At 37.1% G+C, this 26348-nt stretch overlaps 1 protein-coding gene across 4 annotated transcripts; it reads right to left on the bottom strand.

The window, feature by feature from the left end:
* Positions 1 to 371: 371 nt before the first annotated feature.
* On the bottom strand, positions 372 to 25837 carry LOC134532724 (uncharacterized). 4 transcript variants are annotated; one of them, XM_063369510.1, is made up of 16 exons: positions 25581 to 25837; positions 25347 to 25494; positions 23622 to 23735; positions 22464 to 22648; positions 20943 to 21107; positions 20056 to 20185; positions 18999 to 19286; positions 18175 to 18528; positions 16563 to 16702; positions 14460 to 14564; positions 13331 to 13467; positions 10358 to 10586; positions 9694 to 9897; positions 8766 to 8922; positions 3226 to 3346; positions 372 to 679 (listed from the first exon to the last, which is right to left on the bottom strand). In XM_063369510.1, the coding sequence occupies exons 1-16, from the start codon at positions 25631 to 25633 to the stop codon at positions 591 to 593; spliced, it is 2619 nt and encodes an 872-aa protein (XP_063225580.1). In that variant the 5' UTR covers positions 25634 to 25837; the 3' UTR covers positions 372 to 590. The 4 variants fall into 4 exon arrangements, with proteins under 4 accessions (XP_063225580.1, XP_063225581.1, XP_063225583.1 ...); XM_063369511.1 differs by having other exon boundaries at positions 16563 to 16681; positions 25581 to 25747; XM_063369512.1 differs by lacking the exons at positions 372 to 679; positions 3226 to 3346 and having other exon boundaries at positions 8862 to 8922; positions 9690 to 9897; positions 25581 to 25747.
* Positions 25838 to 26348: the final 511 nt, after the last annotated feature.

The following is a 26348-nucleotide window of genomic DNA, read 5'->3' on the forward strand; positions in this document are numbered from 1 at the left end:
ACTGTGGCTTATTGAACTTACCTCAACTTCCACGAGAAATCACCTCCAAAAATACTTACCAAATAAACTGTATGTATTTCATTACTTTTTATTTATGAGAACTTTGGAATGTAACAGTGAAAAAAAATATAAAATTATTAAACTTACTAAAAATACATGTTAGATACAGATACACATACGTATGAAAACAACACTGACTTTAAATTATAAGTGCAGCTCAGGAGGAAAATCTAATAGGAGAATCCAATAATACACAATTGTTTTTTTTTAAATTCTGTTTATTAGCAGTATTTGAAAAAACATGGAAATTTCCAGTGAATCTGCAACACTGTGCAACAGCACGCTGGTAGCTGGTAATAGAGAATGGACCATAAAATTCTTACAATTTTTATATAAAAAAAAACTTGCAATTTTGATCTTGGAGATTACATTTATTCACTCAAAAATAAATAAAAATATATACAAGTTCTTAACAATGTAAATTACACTTCTGACACTCGATCATATCTACATACAGGTACTGCACATGTCAATCTTATTTCAATAAAAGTTCTAAGCTAATATATAACTTCACTTGAAGATACAGCACTTCAGGAACCAAGTTGTGTAGACTTAGTTGTTGTCGGCCTGTAGCGTCTGATGTCTACACAGTACAAGATTGGAATGTTGTAATTAAATTCTGTAAAAATAAATTCATAGATGTTTTAGTATGTGATTTTATAATTTTGCTAAGATTAAAAAATACTTGGTACATTATCTTAGTTAAACTACATGATGGTTCAGTGATGGCCAAATAGCAGGCCGCGGTCCACATAAAAATATCAGAGTATGCTATTTTGTACAAGCCATCCTTTTTACACGCTTTATATTAGCTTCACCTGTATGTTTGTTTGTATGTATGTTTGTAACTGACTCCTTTGGGTGTGATTTTGACCCACTTTAAACGGCCAGATTTCATTCAAACTTTGTAGATTTATCGAGGACCAATGACAATACACTAATTTGATAAGATTATTTCATTAATCAATTTGCAAAATAAGATTTCTGTCAATTTATATAATTGGTAAAATGAAACAAAGACATATATGTACAGAAAACCATTTCGCACATGTGCGAACTCTTTTCTTTCAGTTTCTCTTTGGTGCGATATAAACAAAGCCTACTAAATATTGTGACATTTAATTAAATGAAAAGTGAGAGTGGGTTATGATTATTTGGAGTTAGACTTCAGAAGGGAAGTTATAAAAAAATTATGAGTGAAATTTAACTATGCATACACACCTGCAATAAAATTTTCACAGGATGAAAAAATGGCTGTAGAGCACCCCTTAACTGGAATCATTGGGGGGAGGTCTATTCCGGTTATGGGAAAATTCCGGGTAAGGGGAGTTGCGGTAGGACCGGCCTCCGGGCCGGTTGAATGACCTTCATTCAAGCAAGCTGGCAGGCACGTGTTTCTTATCTCTGTGGGTGGGTGCGTGCGTGAGCGAAGAGGATGAAGAGGGTTCGGGGGAGGTAGTGGGACTACAGCTGCAGTATTGTGTTACTTCTGTGTTGACGTGCTAGTGATTCACACTTCCTGGAGAGTGTATAGTCACTGCCACGCACAGTTTACATTTCACATACACAAGAATAACACTTCAAGAATCTCGTTTAAAAACACAGAGATAGAGAAATACAGGTAAATGTAAACTGTTTAACCATATATTAACGTATAAATATGTACATAATACATATTTGTACACTAAATTATTGTCTACAAACTGAAAGCATCACACGTTGGAAGTAAATGTTACTCGCTATCACGTGTGTCAGCGTGTGTACTCTAGGGCCGGCCGGAATTTTCCGTTTACTGGACATAGTGAAACAATAAAACTACTTATAGCATAAACATCTTTATAGTAATTCACATCTGACGCGAAAACCAGCTGTGTATTTACGCAATACGCGGGAAAGACTGGCTATAATTAGCTCTCTGACAGACGTGCACGCGCACGCCTACAAGACATGTACAGCCAGGCAAAAGCAAAAAAGCCTCGTTCCAGTGCGGAAATGTTTTGGAGATGTTTTATTGTTTTGTAATGTTTTAATTTTTTTTTGGAAAATTAGCTCCGGATATCAGGAGTTCCGTTTGTGGGAATTACGGTTGAGGGGTGCTCTACTGTATAAGTATATACAAATAAAAATAACATACTATGTGCTTTTAAATCTTATACATTTAAAAGTTTATTTTTAAATGTTTTTTATATAACTGAGGTTATGTTCCCAACGTATAATTTAATCACATTATTTGCTACATTATTTATTCCCACATTCTTCAAATCAAATTATTTCTGTGGTTCTCCTTCAAAGATGGATTATATAAAATAAGTATTTCAAGTACTACATTAATTAATCAATCTGCATCCAGCTCTGTACTGAGGAACAGTCAATTAAAATACTTAAGTGAATATTTACTCAAATTAAAGTAACAACGGAAAAAACAATCTTTGACTAAACAGCTATAAACACACTATGGCATGCCTCTGGCGACAAATTTTTATATTCTCACATATGTGAAGAACACTGCAGCCATCAGACAGTCTACTCGCAACCAAGTTGAAGCCATCATTTGATGCTGTCGCTTGGTGTCTTATCGAAACAGTTTCGTAGCGTCGTGCCGCATCTGACTCTGTGTGCATTGCTTTTATGTAAATACATGTAAGTCAGCTACTATCGGACAAAATGTAGCATCATGTTGTGCCTCATTCTGCGTGTACCCAGCCTAACTCTACAAAATTATAAATACAATTCCCAGAGTTGGATCAAAATCTCTAGCAAAACATTTTGAGACATCATGAGTATCTTATCAAATTCCTAAAAATTAATGTTAAACACTCAGTGGCATGTAGAACGGATGGATTAATTATTAATAGTTGCCACAGCAATGTGGTTCTTTTTTGTTATGTACTGAGCCTAAAGTTTGCAATCTAAGTGAACAAAATTATTTCAGGAAAAGTCCTGGTATTTGTAAATGAAAATAGATTTAATTAAAACAATAATTGAATTAAAAAGTAAAGTATTTCATAAGCTTGCATAAGATGCATTGTTTATTTACAAAATAATGATTAACAAATCAACATAATAAATAAGTTGCACAGTTGATTAAACCAACATATTACACATGTGATATATTTGGAAATGTGTCACAATGTTGAGTAAACATATAAACCACTTAGTACTTACCACTGTTAGAGTCCGGTGGATATTTTTTACATCGGACATGAAGTATTATGTTCCTACATTGTGCAATAACAGAGCAGTACAGCTTGAAAACCTCTTGCCCCAAGGTTTGTGGTTCATGCATCTAAACAAAATATCCAAAAACAATTTGAAGAAAAGCACTAAAGGCATAACACTGTGGTCAGTAAAATGCATGTACTAGGAAACAACTACCGTACATTATAATTTATCAGACCACAAAACGCTTTCTCGTTTGGTTTTATGTTTGGAGGCAGAATATTTCATAAGCTTTTGTGAATACTGTATTGAAAATTTGCATCTAAATCAGAATAAAATATCAATATATCCATTAATCTTAAATATTTTTTAGTCAAATTAAAACGTACAGCGAAATTATGTTTGCACTTCACTGAAGTCCAAGAAAAACTGATGCAAAATAAATTAAATTGAAAGAGAAAAAAATAAATCACTATAACAGATTATTTGTTACATATAGATATTGTGTATATACTATGTTGCAGAAAACAAATCAAAATTTCTTGACTTCGTACATGTTACACCACTCAATTTTTTTCTTCCAACTTTCTGTATTTATTGGTAATAAATAGAGCCACCTGTTTGCGGTGAAAATAAATGGCAGATTTCATCAATTTTTTTTGTTGATTTCGGTGTATTTTTCGTCATTTTAAAAACTGATTTCGGTGTATTTTCGTCATTTTTAAAACTAATTTTGGTAAAATTTTCGTCGCTTTTAGAATTTTTTTTCTTTTTAATGCTTTTTTATTTCTTTTTAAAAACTCGGGTAATTTGTGATCTTTAAAATTTTTAGTTTTAATGAAGTCATGCAGAAAAAACAAGAATTTAATAATTACTTAAATCACCAGCACCTGGGAAAAGTAAGGAACGTCAGGAATGTTATATAATTAGGCCTATGGCATTTCCATTTGGATAGAATTTCAGGAATTTAAAACCAGAAATGTTAAAAATATTATGAGAATTTAGGTTTTATTCAGTTTTATTTAGGTACAGAAAGCCCTTCAGTTCTCGTGTATTGAAATGTTATGCTCATTGACTGGAATTTAATTTTTTTTACAAATTTCAGTGTATTTTCAAGTTTCTGTGAAAACAATAATAAAAAAATCATGAAGTTTGTAAATCAAAGGATGTTTTTAAAAGTAGGCCTACCGTCAATGTACTTGATTTAGGATGATCAAGTTTCTCTAAAGGAATATTGGCTTCCATGAAAGCACAATCTGTTGACATAACAAATTCTTGTTTGTCTTCTTTAGCCTTTTTTGTGCGGGAAATTACGTCAGTGAGTGAAATCTGACGTTAGACACCTGACGTATTTTGCAGCTTGTGCGAACACTTTATTCTTTTTGTGGGAAGCACTGCCATTAATGTGTTTCAAACACGTATCCTTCCTGGCCCACTCGATGCGCACGTTACAATACTTCGTGCGAGAATTCTTTCTCGCGGTCGTAAATTGTAACCACCATTCTAAACGTTTTATTTTGTAGACTACACGCAGTCGACAAAGCAAACTGTAAACAAGCAGATCTACGACGAGACTAAATAATCACAGAATAACAAAACCACAAGACTCCCGACATTCAACTAAATACTGCTAACCGAATAAATATATTAAATTGACGAATCGTTCTCGCGCGTCCAGTAGGCAACTGTTGGAGTTGGGGAACGTGTTTCAACTTCACATTGCTTGCATTTAAGTTCTCACAACTTCGAACTTTTTCTTTGCACCTTATCTACCTAACCCGGTCAGACAGAGATCTCGTAATTGCCACGTAAACAAAAACCAGTCGATTCTTTACCGCGAACATGACATCGGAGTTTATCGAGCGTAAGCAGTTTTCGTTATTCTGTTGTTTGGAAAAGGTAGTTTTTTGTGGACAGCAACGAGCTAGTCGACGAAATATCGATATAATTGATATATCTCACGTTAACACGGTTTGATCGACTTATAGCGCTCAATCGAATAAAAGTAAACACAACAGCGAGAGGAATACGTTCATTTCGTGATTTTTTCGCGTTTTATCGCCATCGCGGTAAATTTCGCGCAAATTCCTAGATTATGGCGAAAATTTCGCGATTTCGCGCGCCGCTAAAAACAGGTGGCTCTAGTAATAAACAATTCAAGAAATTATTTCATATGAAATTTTGAAGCATTCATCAGAAGTTGGTAATGAATCTTCAGATCAAATTTATGTCACAACAGAATATTTAATTACTGTATTTACTCGTGTATAGCGCGCCCTCGTGTATAGCGCGCACCACGATTTTTGCAACAAATTCCAAAGAAAAAAAACTTTTTTCCCGTAAATAAATTTTACTAACATTTTGTGGTACCTGTTAAGTAATTACGTATGAAACAAATGATAATTTAAATTGATGTGTGGTGATCCGTCAGGAAAATACTTAAACTCTGCTGTGTAGACGGAACATAATGAAGCGCTGTATCGTCACAACTGGTACGTGGGCGGGAGGGAAGGAGACAGGCAGGAACGGGACGCAGAGGACTAGATGACTCACCGGTAGCAGCTGCGACAAGGAAGCGAAGGAAGTGGGAGGGGGAATGGCGACAACATTCTCTCTCTCTCTCTCTCTCTCTCTCTTTTATTTTAGTAGCTGCGCTGGCTTTCTGTAGAGGGGGAGGTCTAAAAATAAACAAGAGACGTGCGAGCTTGCGCGCGCACGTGTGTTTGTGTGTGTGTGTGCTGTGAGCGTGTGTGTGCGAGAGACCAGGTTGTGTGTGTGTGTGTGTGTGTGTGTGTGTGAAAGAGAGGCCTTGTTGCTTGTGCGTATGTGTGGGGGCTGGCCAGAAACGTCACCCGGCAGTTAACGACTTCCACTCCTCCTCCCAGCCTCACCCCATCACTTTTTTTTTCCGTGTATAGCGCGCATCCTTATTTTTTTCCTTTACTTGAGGGGAAAAAAGGGCCCGCTATACACGAGTATATACGGTAATTTTGTCCAGTGTTATCTTTTATCTTTCCAATGAAAACACTGCACTTTCAAGTAAAAATACACACACACACACACACACACAGATATATATATATATTAGGGATGGGACGAATCCACATTTTGGTCGAATCCGAATCCTTGTTCGAATCCTCAGTGTTTGTCATCGAATCTCGAATCCCAGTCCCACACTAAACTTCACCACATGTTATTAAAAAAAATCACACATTTATTTTAAAAAATTACATAGGACTATGTATTAAAAAAAATCACATGTGTATTTATAAAATTGTAAAATAAGTGCATAGTGTATACACCTGATATAAAATAGAGACAAAAAACCTCAAAAACCACACACATAAGTTTGCATCTGTCTAATTCTATGTTAAATTGATCCTTCCTATGTTTTCAATAAAATACATTTGTATAACAGACACCATTTAAAAAAATTACATTTTTTCTGCAATGTTATGTTATTGAAGGTTGGAAATGATCGAGTAGTTATGCTAATTGACAAAATGCAGCGTAGTTTATCTTATGTTTGTGCTATTTCCGTTACCTTTATAATACAGTTTAGGTATACAATTTTCTAGAGCTGGGCGAACCTCAGTTATCTGGTTTCGAACCGAACCGAACCGAATCGAACCATAGCAAAAAAATTTTGAACCAAGCCGAACCAAACCTCATACAGAAATAATTGTTTTGAATTAAAATGAACCGACCACCAGCATTTTGGTCTTTAACTGAATGGTAAGAAAGAAAGAAAGGTTCTCTAGCCATATGTAAAATTAAAACATTATATAGCTTAGCTTTATTAAAACATTGCAAAACATTTTATAAGTAAAGTTTATGCAATAAATAATGAAGGAAAGAAAACAGTTTAGAGAAAATCATTTTTCATTTAATTTCTTTAGATATATATACTTTTAATTCATGAAGAAATTCCATCTAAATTCAAAAAGACTATCTTCCTTTTTCAGTGTACACTAACATTCATTAAAAAAAATATAAGATTATAAAGATGACGAACATTCAGCATAAGGCCACAACATATTTTTGTGGTAGACATAACCTAACATTTTTAAAAAGTAAAACTTTTTAATAGGACATTAAAAAAAAGTCGAATGTGAATTAAGTTACCTATCCACATTACAAAACCCGCTGACTGCAGTTGCTGTTTTCTTGGAAGAATGCTGCTCGTCAGAAGAAAATTTAGACATTTTTTGGGGTGGTTCTGGGTCATCTGGGTCGTCATTATCTTTTCTCTATTTGGAAAACTTAAACGACGTAAGTCCTGCTAGTCGCAAATCACCTCAAGAACAATAATATTGTAAACGTAACGTAAGTCAGTGTGGTTATAAAAATTTGCGTCGGAAAAAAGAAAACACGAGAAATAATGATGGCTGCCGCAACTACGCTAGTCAACTTAGTACCGTACTGTAAAATTTACTGGACCAGTACTTTTAATACACAAGATTAAATTAATATTTTCAGTACCTGACTGTTATAACCAAAAAGTCCAAAGAAAATAAATACATTTCAGTAATTTAAAATACGTAATTTACGTAATCATTTCCTACCGCATTTGTCTTGTGTTAACTTGATCACGTTAGTTTTGCCGAAATACGAGAGTTCTCGTACATGCGCTTTAGTTTAACGTATGGGGTACGCAATCTTTGGTGATTTTACAACACTTCTCGTACACGCACTATAGTTAAAGGTATAGTATACAATACCTTTGGCATTTGTACGATAGTTTATTTTACGTAGTACGAGAAATGCATACAAAATTCTCTAAAGTAAACAAAAAACAAAGCGCGCCTATATGAAAAAAATGTTGCGAGTTATGCGACGATTAATAACTTTTTTTTATTATTTTGTCTGCGCTTGAAACTGTTGAGGCGACGATTATGCGATAAAAGTCGGAATATTACAAGTAATGGAATTTTGTTGTGCTGTTTTGTGAATGGTCTCAAATGGGGGTTAGAAAATTATAAAAACGTAATTTTTTTTTAAACGAACGTTCGGTTTTTCGAATATATTTTAAGAGGTTTCGAACCGAACGTAAGGATTCGGTTCGGTTTGAAATTTTCAAACTTCGCCCAGTACTACAATTTTAAAGTACTACCTAAAACTCTTAAAAACCCACCTCGAATCCCACCTCGGATCCTACGAATCCTCGAATCCATAGGATTCGGTATATTTGACGAATCCAAGATTCGAAAATCCCATCCCTAATATATATATATATATATATATATATATATATATATATATATATATATATATATATGAACACACACACAGATATATATTTAAATTTAAATAATACTACTAAAACAACACTAATTATAGACTTGTTCGTGGACATGAGTATCTTAGAATAGCCTCTTTGTCTAAATATGTACAGCATTTGCACGTAATGAGCATTATTGTTAAGTGTTTGAACCATTGTTTTTAGTGTCATGAAAAAAGATGTTTAAAACTCTGATATTATCTGCACTGGACTTGAGAGCATGAGTAAACAGACTGACATCGGAGTGTCGCGATTCAACTGTTACCTGTGCCTTCTCTCTGAAGAGGTATAGCAGCTCGCCGTCCCGAATCGCGAGCTTCAGGAGCGCCTGCCACTGGACCTCGGACATCTCGAGGACTTGCCGCACCAGGTCGTCCTTCACGACGAGAATGGCTTCCGCACAAGCATCTGCGACCTTTGCCCTGCACGACGCAACACGTACCTGTAACTGCTTATCTACCACTGCCATTTGAAATTCTTTGCACAACACTGTCAAATTTTGATTCTACAACCCTTAACAGTTCCTAGAAAAGGTTGAAGGGTTGTTACAGGAATTTGAACTGATTTTTACCCATGCCTCCCTCGAAAACCACTACGATGGTGGTGAGAATAGGGGAATGGAATGTGTTCGATGAGGAATGTGGCTCAATTCAGAAGGGTGAGAGGACAGTAGCGTGAATGCTTGCCACAGGGCTTTGTGCTTGATTTCAGCAGTTTTAAAATATACACGAAAAAAAAAAATAACTTGTCCGAAAGCCAAAAATGATGTGCTGTTTTGTTGGAATTTATAAAAATAGAAAATCTGTTAAACTTATACCTAAATTTTGATATTAACACAATAGATAAAAATATAATCAGCCACCAAATGTTTTAAAATAAACAATTAACCTTAAAATAGTTATGAGTTATGAACACAGCAATATACGGACACATATGTGTTTTGTAACTTTAACAAAGAAACGCACACTGCACACACCTCAATATCTCAATTATTGCTTATTACAGAGACATAGCTCAGAGTGAGTAGTATAAACTGAGTATATTTATTCGCTCCTCAAATCACAATACTTTATTAAATAATCAATTTCAAGGACTTATGCCATTATTCAAATTTCCATATTTACCAAGAACAGATGAAATTCAAGGGCAACTCCAGCTTTGCGAGGATTGAAGTACATGTGGCACTCACTCACGTGAGCAGAGCGGACGGCAGGGCTGCAGTCTTGTCGTGGCAGCCCACGAAGCCACAGGCGTCGCCTCGCAGCAGGCAGCCGCAGGTCTTGCACACCGCCTTCAGGGAGACCTTGAGGAGCCGGGAGAGCACCACCGTGCCCCACACCAACTGCCTGCCGGGAGGGACGTGCAGCAGCAAGCAGCTCCCACCCCAGTCCTCGTCCCTGCGACAACACACGTTTGAAAAAACCATTTCAGTGTCTTTCATATTAGCATGTTAACTCTCTCCAATTTTTAGGGCAGTGTCAACATTACCTAAACTAAACCTGAGGAGTAGTAAAACAAAATTTTCTAGAGTTTGCAGGAACGAGCAGATTTTCAAGTTAGAAAGCTAAAAACCTTTAAAATAATTTCCAAGTGATAGTGTCCACGAGACTATGAACCGAAATAAGGCGTCAGAAATCAAAAATGCAAGTTAGCAAAAAAAAACTTCAAAGTTTTGTGATTGCCACTGCTGTTTATTTTTGGGACTTTTGCACGACTTCCCCGATAAGTCTTCCAGTTTCCTTATGTTTGCATGATTGTTTGGGAATTCCATGAGCTGTAGAGAGCATGGATATGCTCGGGCTCCTCCATTTTCGTTGCAATGCCGGCGATGATGAGACAGCCGGACGAGGCACTCACGGGGCGACGTCCCATGGCTGGCCCACGGCCAGCACCTCGACCGTGGTCAGGGGCGACGAGCTGAAGTACGCCCCCTCCGCGGTCAGCCTCTTCTCCATCATGGTGAGGCGGACGCAGCAGCCCGGCAGCAGGCCGAGCGGGTACCTGCTGCGGTCCCACCTCGGCAGGTACACGTTCGTCTTCGGTCCCCCGCCCACTTCCTCCAGTCTCAGCACCGTTGTTTTACACACTGCAAGTCACACTTGTGCATCAGCATTTCACTTTATTCATCAGAAGACAGCAAGAACAAAGTTCAGAAATAACATAAGTAAGATTTTAAGAACTGAAACCCTGTTTAGGTATGAAAATGAAACAAAAACCCTAAAGTGAAAAAAAAAAATAAAAAAAACTAATATGATGGATACAAGCAACAAACAACAAGCTGTTCTGAGTGTTAATTTCTTAAGAAAAATTTAATCATTTGCTGTAGCATGTGTGCATTTCAGGTACATTTCACTAAGTGAACATGAATGAAAAATAACACCTAGAATATTCTTTCCTGTACAGACCTCGTCTAAACAGCCAGGAATGAATGCACACAGGAATCAAATCAATCTTCAGATTTTTACTTTATTCCATAGAAATTTTTACCTCTAACACGTTACTTTCAACAGCCCATCTACACAATCAGGTGAGATTCTGAATAAAATAAAAATTTACGAAAATTCTAGCATGTTATTATCTACTCTGCTTTTTATTCATTATCAAAAGAAATATTACATTTTTTTTCTTCCATTTTCCAATAAAGTAATACGTTTTCAACAGAAATTAAATAAATTCAAACAGACTATGTAATTGAACTGTTTAAACATATTTAATTTCTGTAATTAATAAATTAATTTTGTGAGAAATATTAAAATGATAAATGTAAACAAAGTGTCCTAACACGTATCGAACCCAAGCCCACAGATTATCATTCATGCATTTTATACCACTGTACCACCTTGCTCACTCAACAATGGAAAAAAAAAAATTGTTGAATTGTACCTTTTTAGATTAAAACTTTAAATGATGATTGTGGCAAAGTTACAAGTTATTGCCTTGTATTCAAACCCTAGAAAGCTTCCAAATAAATTAAAAACCCTAAACTTTACCCGACGTTTAAAACGAAACAGTTTTAAAAATATTTATCCATTTTTATATGAAACTCCCATTTAATTCAATGTTAATGAAAGGGCAACTAATGAAGGGCCATTCCACCGCGAACTTCACTAAGCCAACGTAGAATGTAGCTAAGTTGCCAGACCTATCTATATGACCGTAATCGTGACTATTGATTTATAAGCTGTTGAAGCTATGGTGTTCACTTCTTTTAATGGCCATTGAGCTGGAGTAACCATGTTTTGTGGTGTTGCAACAATTGGTTGTAGTCCATGGTTGTTAATGTTTATTTATTTTTTCCCACTATTGGTACGTGTAACGAAACATCAAAAAAGGCTACGACTTAACATCAACAGTAAACTTTGGTTCACAACAAACTAATAAGGTATGTAATGTCAAATATTCGTAAGCAAATGAATATTCGTTATTTCAAAGTGTTATTATTAGAGGTTGAATCGAATACAAATAATTAACTATTTTAATTCGAAAATTTGAATATTTGCACAGAACTAACCACTTATTTTGTAAACAAAAACTGAATTATAGTTTTGGGGATATATTTTCTTGTTGTATTTCATCAAGAGCATCATCTATTCATAACTATTCAATTTTTACTTCTAAAGATCTGTAACTGAAAGATGCCATCTTGGTTTAAATCACTTTTGTAAAAAAAAATTTCTGTATAATTTTATTTTATTTAGCATTTTTTTATTTAAATCAGAGTGCCTACAGTTTTAATAATGATGTCAATAGACACTATTTTATGATATTATGGCCTTGAAAAATTCAACAAATAGTAAAGTTTGCTAAAAAAAAAAATAGTTTTAACATTTACCATATATGATAAACATACAGCCTAGTTATTGATGGCAAAAAAATAACATAATAAATAAAATTAACTTTGTTAGTAAATTAATAAAATTAAAATTTGCAAGTGGATGGACATCAATTCATTTATTCTTCAACATTTGTGAAAAGTGACTGTCACAGCATCTGTTACCTCTAGAGGAAAGTTCAGCAAGATTGAAAAAAAACAATCAGCGAAGAACACCTACAAAGAAGCCTCCATTTCCACCATGCTTGCATGGTGCCCTTCCACATGAAGCTGGAGTTCTCAACACAAAAAAAAACACCAGTGGTCGAGAAGGAAAGCTGTCCACCTACAACAGATCCAGAGGTGTGTCGCCACGCAACACGTGACACTTGCATCCCTCCCGGTCACCCAGCGATGCCACCAAAATATCACCGAGAGGAACCTCCCGATGGGTCAGCCAATTGTTTTCAGGCACTCCATGTATTGATGTTTTATTATCTCTTTCATTAACATACACTGTACAACCGATGTTACAATCTTACACACTTGTCTCTCTAGTCGCCATTCTCCACACCCCCTGTACCAACTTTTCCACATCTACATTACCACACTCCACCCTCAACGACTCTCTTGTGGTTTAATGTTTTATGCTGACAGTCCAAGAGATATTGGATGGTGGATACCAAAAATAATGGATCTAGATTGTCATATTGATAAAAAAAAACTTATTTCACATATACAAAGTTGTCTAAAAATCACCCGTATTTAATCAATTTAGAAATATTTAGTACCAATTCCAGTTGGAAGCGTTTAATTATTTCATATTCAAGTGAATTTTTTAAAGCCACATTGGGAAGAAAAAAAATATAAAGTTGATTAAAATGCCTATAGAGCAAAAATCTTTAATTCAAGAATACTTGAAGTAACATGAAATAGTTTTATTAAGCTGTAAACAGCAGATGATGCACAATTAAAAAAAATTATTAAATAACTAACTGGATGGAGACTGTTGTACCTACTTGGAACTCCATAACCAGTTTCCCACAGAGGCAGTTTCTCGCTGATGTATTTGGGATCAACATGACTTCTGTCAGCAATCACACCTTCCAAGTCCATAACTTCACTGGACAAGCCTTCCTGCAGACCCTCTGACACACTGAAACCACAAATCACTGCTTTCAAAAAGTGCACTGCATATTAAAAAAAAATAATAATTAATTGCACCAACTACCAAACATTTTCCATACCTACTAGCAACACATACTCTTCATAAACGTAATCAATTCTTTAAAATAGCTTGAAATTAACACAGCACCTATTTAAAAACCCCTACACCATGTGAATTAAAACAGGTGACAGTATACATCAGTTCTGATAACATTTTCACTACTTACCTCATTTTCTAAGATTAAGATAAATATGGATTTGGGTATCCATTACAGAAAAATTTCAAAAATTATTAATTTAGAAAAATTAAGATTTTTCACACTTGGCAAACCTGATAAATTATATAACTTTACTCCAACCTGTTTCCTCCGAGTCGAAAGAATTAAATGAATGAGATCAGTGTTCTAATAACTAACTTATTACAAAAAACACAAAGAAAAACTACTAAAAGGGTTAGGAGGCAGCACCTACCATGGAACTTTGTAATTAGATAACTTAAATTTAAAAAAAAAAATTGTGTACATAAGTTTAAAAGATTTCAGAGCATTCATTTTATTATGCAACAAGTATTTATGAGATTTAAATCTACAATTATTTTAATTGTTAAAAGAGATCATAAAAATAAGTTCAAATTTTTCCATCCAGCACTGTTGTATTTTTTTTATACATATAATTGAAATTGAAAATTTGAGCTGGCTCAATCCAATAATAAACTTTGACAGTGTGAATCGATGAAAACATATTTCAGGTTAACTGCCTAACTTTATTAGACAGAGAAAATTGGAAGTCATATTTAGTCCAATACTACGCCTCAAACTATATTGTCAAAGGTAAATAAAATCTGACTGCAGGGCATTCTCTTAAGCATGAGGAATCTTATGTATAGCATTTTTTAAGTCCCCCACCCAAAAACACACACCTACCGAGAGTGGCTATGATGACAAAGACATATTTAAAAACATAAATATCAAAAAGCATTACCTGTAGAAGTCTTTACATTTCTGAGAAATCTGTGTACAGCAGAAGCTGGAATCTTGTGGCAACACAATTAAGCTTCTTGTATTAACTGTTTTTCCTAAAAAGCATCTGAAAAAATGGAAAACAAATGTCATATATAGTAGGGTTACACTATCACAAGAATTAGTAGTTAAGTAACAGGGGCGTAACCAGGGGAGGGGGGGGGTTAAGGGTTTCAAACCCCCCCCCCTCCCTTAGCACCAAATCTTTAATTAATTTCTTATTCATCACTCAAACAAATTTCATATTAAAATTAATAAAATTTTTACCATTACAATATTTAAATTTAAGTACCGAAAACTGCTAAAATAGCACTATTTTACACCTTAAAAACCAAATTTTCCCGGGGGAGGACCCACGGACCCCACGCTTTAATACGGGGGGGGGGGGAGGGGGGGGGTCATGCTTCTTAACACCCCCCATACACAAATCCTGGCTACGCCACTGATAAGTAATATACATAAACTTATAAGCTCTATCAAATAACTACAACAACAAAAGAGATCATTGTCCATAGCTGGTGAGGTTACAGGTTGGAAGAGGGGCTGAAAGAAGAACTCAAGGGGAAGGCATCTTGACTTGAGGCCTGACACAAGTGCCTCCAGAACAAGGTCATGTTTTGATGCAATGAAGGACTGTTGAAATGGGAAGAATGAACAGTAGCAACTAGAGAAAACTTATCAGCAATCTGCAACACTTGTCACATTTCTTACGCTTTGTTATGGCTGTTAGTGTTTGAGGTACCACCTACCTTGACTTGAGTGTAGGGATGAAAGCACCCAAAAAATACTAAAATAATTATAAGCATTTAGCTGAAACCAGTTACCCTAGCAACTTGTAAAAACCATCTCACAAATAGTACTAGATAATTTTTACTTTGCCAACATTAATTTTTAAATTTATTACTAACCGTGTTAAAAGGCATTGCTTTGATAAAGCTGAGTGACAGTCTACATACATCCTTAACAAATTATACTAGACCGATAACAAGAAGATATTAAACCCACATAGAGGAAAATTTTGTATGAAAATGGTTAATTAGTAGTTACCACTAAAGATCATAGTATGTTAACTTCTAGCATGAGGAAGAAACCAGTTCCAAAAAAATTTCATAAAGTCAAGGGTTTGAATGTTTTATTCAATGATAATATAATATAAGTAAACTCCTGAGAAGCCTTGCACAAAAAAGTAGGGAGTAAAACATGCAACATACAGGTAGGCTGAAATATACCAGTTGTTGCGCGACACTCTATTTAGGGGCTATCACCAGAGGCACCTTACGCATGACAACTCGTTCTGGTACGTCTGCCTGCTTGGTTGGCTTAGAAGAGATTCCTAGGAGAGGTTTGGGGGGGGGGGGGGGGGGGAAGTATCCGATGAGTTCAGAGGGATTCCCTAGCGGGAAAAATGCCTCGCTAATGGCTGTCAGAAGTCTGTAAGAGAACGGTATTCATGGATAGTATCTGACGAGCGGCTGGTTGTTGAAGAGGCTGCTGGATGGCTGCTTCTTCCCAGGAGATGGTGCTAGGTGGAAAGGAAGTCACCTCCTCACAGTAAATGATATGTGGGGTTTCCTGTGGATACCCCCTTCCTGGAAAGACACCCACGATTTCTGATATCTCGATTTGTTACACAAGCACGGGTTAGACAGCCTCCCCTTACACACTGGTCTCAGACTGATTATATCCCTCTACTCCAACACCGTCGCTCCGCTGACTTTGACAGTGGCTACGGCCTATAGGAAGGAAGGTCTCTCTGCATTGCTGATTTTTTTTAATTGGGTATTCCAGTTAAAACTATATAAATGGTCGATAACCTGGCAGAATTACTAATCCAGCACGGCTGTGATCCCAAACATGCTGGACTCAAAAGCTTTCACTCTTTGTATTAATTTTAGCCGCAGGAAAGAATACCTGCCAATTTTAAATAAAACCGCACAACAATTAGCATTTATTTCATAACCAACAAATTTGAAAGAATTGCAAATTAAGGATTACTTGTAAAATACTGCTTCACAACAGCACAGTCAGCCATGTGGGCATAGAAGAAAAGTGGCTGCGAACGTACGGTGCTTCTCGCCTGACCAGCTCGGGCGAGTCCTGGGGCCACCAGAGCTTGTACGCAGTGTCGGTGTTCAGGAGAGGCAACAGCATCAGGAGTCGACCACCCAGCTCCAGGTAGTGAAGCTGCGAACCCAAGCCTTCTTCCTGAACAATCACATGGAACAGGAGTAATATTCAGCCCCATACAGCCCATTACTTTGCAAATTAATAGGGCTTGATAATCAATCCATTTCAAATGTTCCATGTCCCAGAGGTATCAAAAAAAACTGACCACAGAATTGTAATTAACATGAAGTGACCAGTTCTCATCCTAAAAACAAAAAAAAATTATGTATTTAGTTCTAAATCATTTGTACAAATGCAAGGCAGAGACTTTTCAAAACAGCACTGCTCTTCTGTATTTTTTCTTTCTACAAAGATGGTAATTGTAACTTATTTTAAATACTACCATCATGGCCCCCACAGTGGATTACGGGCCCTGGACCCAGAATGTGTAGTTCTACCGTGTTATCTCGCATAATCTTCGCACATTTTATTCTAAAATCAAGTTTGAAAAATAGGGCTGCGACGATTATGCGGAAATAAAAAATTTTTGTTAGGTAAAGTTATTCATAAAAACAAAACCCGTTCATGGAAAGTACGTTTATTTAAAAAAAGGTGAAGTATACAAGAGCACGCAAAACAATCTATATTAATAACTCAAACAAAAACCTTTCTTCAACTTTAAATAAAAAAAACCAAAACACTATTGGATCTGACGTGAACTAACGTGTCGTAGTACACACTTGCCAGGAAAGAATGCGGTCTATCAATTGTAGTTAACTCTGCACCTGACAGAGAGCGCGCGTTGCATCCAATCGGCGAGATATCGATATTCGACTACGTATGCGCGCTCTATACGGGAAGCAACATAACCAAACATGAATGATGCGCTGGCTGCATTTTTATAAGCGGTACGCCGCGGCAATGCAGATAATCAGATAAAGGAAATAACGTTTAAAAACTTCTTTAAAAGAAAATTTACACGTCAGAGAACTTTGTATTTCCGTTAATTAAATAAATAAGTGGTAATGACCGAATTAAATTTTAGATTTTTACTTTAAAATACATAGTTTTATACGGAAAAGATACCTACTCCGCGGCGACGCAGACAATCTCATAAGGGAAATAATGTTTAAAAAGTCTTTAAAAGAAAATTTACACGTCAGACAACTTAGTATTTTTCCGTTAATTAAATAAGTAAGTGGTAATGACCAAATAAATAATAGATTTCTACTTTAAAATACATTGCTTTATACGGAAAATATACCTACACAAAGCGCTCGGCATCTACTAGCGGGACCAAAAACATCATGCGAGTTTACGCGAGAAGTATTTTTATCCCAATTTTGACGGCCTAAAATATGGGTTCGGCAATTACGCGTGTGCGACGATTATGCGATAAAAGAGGGTACATTGAAGCTGATATCATCACAGTTTATTCGTATTATTCCAGGGACAAGATATACTTGCTATTACAACACAACGCCCACTTTTATTTTCAGCAGTTTTGGTAAAATATATAGTATTATTTTGAGGTAAATAGGGTAAATTTTTAAATTATTGATTGTGTGTACCTGAGTTGTTTCTCCTTCCTGGAGCAACCCGAGGACATGGCCCCGTGGTGCCGTCTCCCCTGTGGGGATCCTGACCGCAGACTTGTGCAAACAGCGCACGCCAATGGAGCCAGAGCCCGCGCTCCCCGAGGAACACGGAGCTTCACCCTCCCGACGAGCTGGCGCCCTCGCCGCACGGAGGGCGCACTCCGCGGGGGGGCCGTGGCTCAGGCACACGTGGCTGGCGTTGGATGCCCTGCCACAGCGAGTGCAAGCGCCCAGGTGCTCCGCCAACTTCCTCTGCATGTCGAAGACTAGGCGCAGGTCGCTCGCGGAGACCACCAGGTACACGTAGCTTAACGTGCCGGTCTCTGTCTGCAGTGAGAGAACAACCGGGACCTGGATACCTGCCACTGGGAGACGTGAATGATCACCAAACAAACCATTTTCTCCAGCTACGAACTTCATTACAGTTTATCATGTACCCTTTCTAGAAGCCAGTAAAATCTCATTGCCAGGTGAGGGCTTATAAAACACTCATTATCCTCTGTACTTTTAGTAGCTTTTCTGCTTCAACACCCAGAAAATTAATATTTACATGTTTTAACAGTCACTAAACTCTTCACGAAACCTTCCATGTTAAATTATTTTTCAGTGGTGAGTAGCATTACTCTGTAGACAAAGAAAAACATACCATAACTGAAGGAACAACACACACTTACTTACACTTTTGCAAGGTCTCTAATTATAGCCACCCTGACACAAAGTTACCTATAAAGTCACATTTATAATCTGGGCAAGTACGACAACCAACAAAGCAATAAAAAAAGCCAGCCCATACCTACCTTAAAATATTCCCAAACCAGATGGAACCTGGTCAGAGCTACAAAGTTCCCGACGAGAGGCAAGACAGTGCTAGGGTGGTCCAGAGAAGTCAAGATGCAGGGCACAGAGAGGGTCGAGTCTTTCAGTGTCCAGTGACCACCGGTGGTGTCCAGGTATGCCACTACCGGCATTTCCGGGAGAAGCAGCGAGAGCTCCTCGCAGCTGTACCCCCAGAACGAGGAGGAGTCGACAACTGGGCAAGCGCCTGCGATGTCCCGCAACGTTGGGAAGTTCTTGGAGAATACTGCCTGCCAGGTAAAAACACACATCATGCCTATGATTAAATGAGGTCAAGTATACACTGCCATGATTACAAATCATACACTGATAAATAATTTATGCTCGGAAGATTATTTACTGCATAATTAGTAACTGTACATGTTTTATGTAGAATGGTTTTGCACAAGGCTTAAGTCAACAGACACTTCAGGATAAGAAAATGATTGCAAACCAGGGTCCTGGTCCTGCAAAACAATATAACTTCTCCACATGAGTGAGATGCTTCACTGATCACAATATCTCAGAACCCTCTTTCACTTGCAGTTCCAAAAGGAAAGTTTTACCCAAGCCAGAAAAATACTTTTATATGTTAAAATGTATTGTTTCGAACCAAATTAAAATTTTGAAAACATCTAAGTTGATATAAAACACAGTTTTTTAAAGTTTTTTTTTTTTTTTTTTTACTTCTAATTGACAATGTTCAGCCAAACCAAAAACACCACATCCTCCAAAATCCAATTTTTCAAAACTGACGATAGTGTGCAGCACTAAAATTCATTACTTCACCTTCGATAAAGGTTCGTTTTAAGAAAACAATTAATAGGCCTACAATGTGGTTAATCACATGTCTGCTTCAGGAAGACACTAACAGTTTTTATTATGGACACTGGGAGAAAGAAAGTAAATTTCATAAATAAAAGAGAATGTGTCAAAAGTTTTGCAGGTGATATTTGATAAGTAATAACCTAAAAATTGATCAGTTAACATAGATCAGTTAGCACAAAGCATTCAACGCACAGGTCTGTCGAGGTCGCACTGAGAGTGTGCCAGGAACTCCTCCACGACCGAGCGAGACAGCGTGGTGTGTGTGGAAACAAGCTTCACTGACATCGCAAGGACTCTCTCACGCAAGCCTGGGCACAGCTCCCTGCAAGCAAGTGCGTTGTTGCCCGAGCGCCACCGCTAGGCACAAGAGCCTGGCGAAACATAGTAACTACGCACGTAAAGCACCAGTAGAAATTAAACCATCAATCATACAGTTCACTATCTTACAGTACTACAACAAAGCAAACAAACATTAGAATCATCATCACATTGCAAAATGCAGTAGGATTATACCTTTGGCTAAGCAGCATTAAAGCAATACCACCTCAGATTTTTGTACTTACTAAATAAGAAAATAAGTTTATATACTAAACTCTTAGTAAAATATAAAAATATCCTGCAATGATGGAGAAAAAAATACTTTTATATTTAAGTTTATTTTTAAGTAAGCAGTCTCAGCAACTATGGCCATATACCGTCTTGATTTTGCATTTTCGTTCTGACAACAGATGATGTAAAAACAGATATTTATGGCACAGTCAAATCTGCCCTGTAAATGTGCATTGGTTCGCACAAAAATTTTTGAAGAGCAGCGAGTATCAGTAAACATTACGGTTTGATTGTAAAAGTAGCCAAAACATATGCTAACAGAATGTAACTTTTTTAAAGATAGTTTTTTTTTTCAATACAATCTAAATACATAAATTTACAATAAAAAGTTAATATGCAATCAATCACAATGCTAAATCTCACAATGTTGGTAGAATGTAGCAACTGATACCACTTTACTGTAAAAAATAATAATAATAATAATTTGAAGTGCCTAATATTACTGAAAACCTCTAGGGCAAAATACTTACAGAATAACCCCCACCCCTTGCAAAAACTGATCAGAAAACTTTTCCTCAAAAACATCAAGTTGTGTCTTCAGCCAAAACACATCTTGGATGGAAAAGTCAAGCTTTGCAACCAGCGAGATAAGTAATAAATTTTTTTCACTGGGCAATAAACAATCAGAACCATCCCTGAAAAAAAAATTTCAAGTTATAACACATCACAAACATTTTAAAACTAATAGATGTACACAACTAAAATCACTTTATCTTTCAATACTGAACATAAATCTTTACTAACACACACCTGCATTTCATTTGGTTTGTGAAAATTCTTGGAAGCGCTGTTTAAAATATACCGTATATACTCGTGTATAGCGCGCCCTTTTTTCCCCTCAAGTAAAGGAAAAAAATAAGGATGCGCGCTATACACGGGAAAAAAAATTTTGGGGGGGGGGGGGAGGCGGGGAGGAGTGGAAGTCGTTAACTGCCGGGTGACGGGTGACGTTTCTGGCCAGCCCCCACACATACGCACAAGCAACAAGGTCTCTGTTTCACACACACACACGCACACGCGCGCGCAAGCTCGCACATCATGGTCTCTTGTTTATTTTTAGACCTCCCCCCTTTACAGAAAGCCAGCTCAGAAGCTAGTAAAAAGAGAAAGAGAGAATGTTGTCACCAGTTCCCTCCCCCCCCCCCCCCCGGCCAACTTCTTCGCTTCCTCCATTCCTCACCGGTGAGTCATCAAGTTCTCCGCGCCAGCTTAGCAACGTAGCGCGGCACGCCTCCCTCCCTTCCTTCCTTCCACGTACCATTTGTGACGATATAGCGCTTCATTATCTTCCGTTTAGACAGCAGAGTTTATGTATTTTCCTGACGCATCACCACACATCAATTTAAATAATCAGGTACCACAAAATGTTAGTAAAATTTATTTATGGGGGAAAAAAAATTTCAATTTTTTTTTCTTTGGAATTAGTTGCAAAAATCGTGGTGCGCGCTATACACGAGGGCGCGCTATACACGAGTAAATACGGTACATACTTTCAATATTCCTCCTTCAGATAGCAGTAAACATTGATATAACAGTAAGTGACTCATATACATGCATCGATCATGTAAAATTAATAATATATTACATGCATGAATTTTTTACGGTCATGACAATTCTGTTCATAAGTTAAAAGAAACATACAGTGACCAATCATATTTAAAGTTATGTATTCAATAAGACTATGTTGTGGACTTTGTTTCTTGATTTCATACCAACTTAACATGGTGTAAACCTGGTCATGATAATTGCACTCATTTCAAAATATCCTGGATGAACATGAAATCAGATATTAAAAGTCACATTACTAGGATGTACAATTTTGCATGGATATAACTACCTCATGACAACTCAAGCATAGTTTAGGAATCTATTGTTAGAAATCTATTTTAACCCCAGACAACAGGCCAGGCAAGCAAGGGGTAAGATTGTTTACTCACTGCCCGAGTGATTATCAGGCTCTCAGTGCTCTAAACCGATTTCTCAGCACTCACCTCAAGATCAACCGGCTCCTTCCACACATAAACAAACAGTCCCAGACAAAATGCCCGTGCAGAACGATGATCTCTTGTCCTTCTCGTAGATCAGGGACATTCGCGCACAGCCTCACAAAAGTAAGGCTCAAGCAAGGCACGTTTTCAAGTTTGTACAGCGCCAAAGGTTGATACACCCCAGTCACCTAAAATATGTTACACAGAATTAAAACTCTTCACGAACGTGTAATCTTCACAGCAGACATGACAAATTGTGATATTATAAGGACTCAAATTTATGGCATTTATATAGATAACTAACACAGGTGCAAGACTATGTACTAACAGTGGATATTAAGCACCTCTTCTTCTGTAAGCAAGGTACTGCACTGCAGTTCAGATAAACATGCAGAGGGAAATATAACAATTGGACTTCAAACAGCGACTTCTTATGCAGTTAGCAGACACTTGAGAACTGGACCTCTCACGCATCCTCTCACTGCTCGCCCCAGTAACAGCTTCCCTCTCCTCGCCCAGGTCCAACACTGGAGGACCAGGAGCAGCCGGTAGCTGGGGGTGTGACGACCATGTACCTCGGTGGCTCACATCTCTGCAGAGGGCTTACGAAAACTCACCCCCCCCCTCCCCAATACTACCCCGAGCGAAGTGTCAATGCCACTACAGCCTCGCATGCCTCTGTGGCCAAGCACCTGACCAGTTCTGCTCTCATCCACCTGGGCGTCCAGCTACACCTCCTACAAGTAACCATTCTCACCCCCTCGCCAGCATCTGAGTGCAGTTCAGTACGTCGTACTGTACAAACGTAGGGGGAATGGGTGAAAGTTTCGTATCACATATCCAAGTTCATCCTTTCATACCGAATAGCATTATCATGTTTATGTTGATCCCGTGGAACATGATGCTTGCTGATTTAATCTAGTACGTGGAAAGAACCTGGACATAACTAAAACTTGTTACACAACGAAGAATGTTGATCGTAAGTAGAACATGAAAAATATGAAGACGTGACAATTTGTTTGTGTTGAGATATTCAAGTTTTTTTTTTTTTTTTGATCAGGATCTTTTGATGAATGAAATGTGTACAAGATCAAGTAACAGGGTGTTGCTCTAAAGTAAACTGCAATATCAACTGGCACAGCGTGCACTCAATAGCCCCACCTTGTGCCACGAACAGCCGCCATCTCCTGGTGCCGCAGGGAGACCGACAACCTCCGTGCACGTGCTGTCTGCAGTCGTTGCCCACAGGCTGAGGCGGTGGTTCAGGCGTCTGCCCTGCACACACAGCCTTCAACTGCTACCCACAACGGTAACTTATCACGCATCAAAGTTTATACCTTGGTCCTGATGACATCATCCCGTGTATACTGATCTTGTGGTACATGATGCATGTTTTAATTATGCAGGTATGGCAAAATATACTGGCCAAATAAAAAACTTGACTAACACAATACAAATAAATTATGTTAGGGTTTGTGGAAATTTTTTCTTTCGTATTCAACTTACAATCAAAATTCATTGTTGTATGAGAAGTTTTTGGTATTTCCAGAATATTTAGACGTAGTAAATTAAAATAACCAAGCATCACGTACCACAGGATCAATGTATACAGGATCATACCATCGGGATCAAGGGATAAACTTGGATAAGGATTTGGAACTTTTACACCCTCAAAGGACACTTTGCAACTGCTGATTTTTTTATGCATGTGCTGTGTATACATTAAACTTCCATTTCTGTGCTGCACACAAATATAGTGCACCCTTAAGCAGTGAAAACAAGGAAATAAGTTCAAAATATCAGATCTCACTATAAATTGTAAAGGACGCGGTTCTTCCGTAAAAATATTGATAGAATTCCAAATTATGTGTTTTTGAAAACTACTAATGTTCCTCTATTTACCCTGAAAAACAGAGTTTCAAAATTCCTACAGATTTCTGAGCAAATAACATCTTTACATTACATTAGGTATCATGTGCAGTGATGCGGCCATCACGATGTTGTGCTTTGTTTTTTTATTAGCGTAGCCGAGATTGTTTTCTACGAGAGATTGGCCTAGTTGTTGTCACCGCCCTACTGCTCACTTGATACTAGCTGCAACATGTCCTGTGGTTTTCAACCCTAACTAGGCACAATTAAGATAGAAAACCAATTTGGGTGGAAAATAGTGGTGGCCCCTGCCGTAACATACTGACATTAAACATTCCTGTCTTTTTTTAAAACAGTATCGGCTACGCTGTATTCCTAAGGATTCCTGGAGAACCACAGGATCAAGTTGCCGCTAGTATCAAGTAAACATGAGGGCAAAAACAACAATCAGGTTTGGATATGCTAATAAAGAACAACATGACGACAACCAAGTCTCAGCATAGGCTACCTACTGTAACATTTAAACAGTAATTTCTTTGAAACCAGTAGGAATTTTGAAACTCCGTATTAAGGGCAAATAGTGGAAAGCCTGTAGTGATCAAAAACAAAACATTTGGAACTACATTTTTTTTTTTTTACAGAAAACAGGTAACTCTTACAATTTACAGAGTCACAGATAAAAATTTGTAATTAATATCAAAACATACTACAGGAAAACCAGCCATTAAAAGGTACATGAATAAAAAGAATTGTTATCTGTTAGTTCATCACTTTTAGAAAAGCCTCAATAATTGATGAAAGTAGAGGCTTTTACAGAAAAATATTTGGTGTGAATAGTACAAAATATATAAATAGTCGTGCGGAAAAGAAATTTACAAGTAGGAATCATAATGTTCTGCAAAAACATAACAAAGTTAATTGTAAATGCTGAAAATATATAGGTATATAATTTTTACTTAAATCACCTTCTTTAAAAAAGCCGCTACCTGCAGCAACTAGCAATAGAAGTTTATTTACCTTAAAATCGCAGTTTTTCTTAACTAGATGACTGAAGAAAAATGTGGAATTGACTCTCAAAACTGCCTGCCAAAATTCCTGTTTCTCCTGTCCCACAATAAAAGATGTCTTGCTACCACAAGATAACTCAATGAAAAACTTTCTCGGGCTGAAATTATAACAAGACCAAAACAATGTAAAAATGCAAGTACTTAACTCGAAAACACTTATTTAATTGGCCACATTCCTACTCACCCGAAAACATGGCTCACAGCAATAATGCTACCTGTAACACAACTCACGGACATCGCCTCGAGTACATTACATGCAATCCAATAACACCATTGATATTTTTATCGTTTCTATTACATACGTTAAAATAAAATGCATCATTCAACGAAACCAATCATCCTATTTATTTTGTAAATTTTGCGCCCTAATTTGGTCAACAGCTACAGACGAAATTTACCTTTGCTCTGAAAATTCTCTTTATTTTCAAAAGGTTATGTTCTATTATTATATTAAAACAAACGTACATACTCAAATTTTTAGATACCTTGGAAATCGTGCCGGTACTTTTCACTTATGGTTTTAGAAAGGCTACTATTATTGTGAAACTAAAATGCCATAATAGTGTGCTGTTGGGGAAGCCTTCATTTCACAGACGAGAGAGCCACACCCGAAGTTCCCCGAAGTTCATGCTAGGAAACCGTTTACATGATTTCACAGTATCTTTAATGTAGCTATCCTAACCAAATCAACCGTCCACAATGTTTTAAAGTATTTATAACGTAGCTAACCTAACCTAATTGACCATTAGTTATCATGAGTTACAATGAACAAAAATAAAACCGAAGATGCACGATCGGGCGTTTGGCTCTATCGTCTGTGAAAAGGTTGCTTCCCGTGCTGCGCATCTATATAGATCTCTGCCAAACAATTTGTGTCGTCACTCTGGAGATACTTCATTTAGCTGGTATAGGGAAATGAGTTGTTAATTGTGGGGTGATCATTGAGAACCAT

This window comes from Bacillus rossius, chromosome 6, assembly GCF_032445375.1.
Source record: "Bacillus rossius redtenbacheri isolate Brsri chromosome 6, Brsri_v3, whole genome shotgun sequence".
Lineage (NCBI taxonomy): Eukaryota > Metazoa > Arthropoda > Insecta > Phasmatodea > Bacillidae > Bacillus > Bacillus rossius.

What these genes read in the sequence shown, in the direction of transcription:
- LOC134532724 (XM_063369510.1), bottom strand. Translation starts at nt 25,633, where the DNA reads ATGTCCGTGAGTTGTGTTACAGGTAGCATTATTGCTGTGAGCCATGTT. An exon ending in GCTGTGAGCCATGTTTTCGG is followed by an intron (nt 25,495 to 25,580) that starts GTGAGTAGGAAT and finishes TTATAATTTCAG; the next exon opens with CCCGAGAAAGTTTTTCATTG. An exon ending in CTGCCGTCCGCTCTGCTCAC is followed by an intron (nt 8,923 to 9,693) that starts GTGAGTGAGTGC and finishes TGCGTCGTGCAG; the next exon opens with GGCAAAGGTCGCAGATGCTT.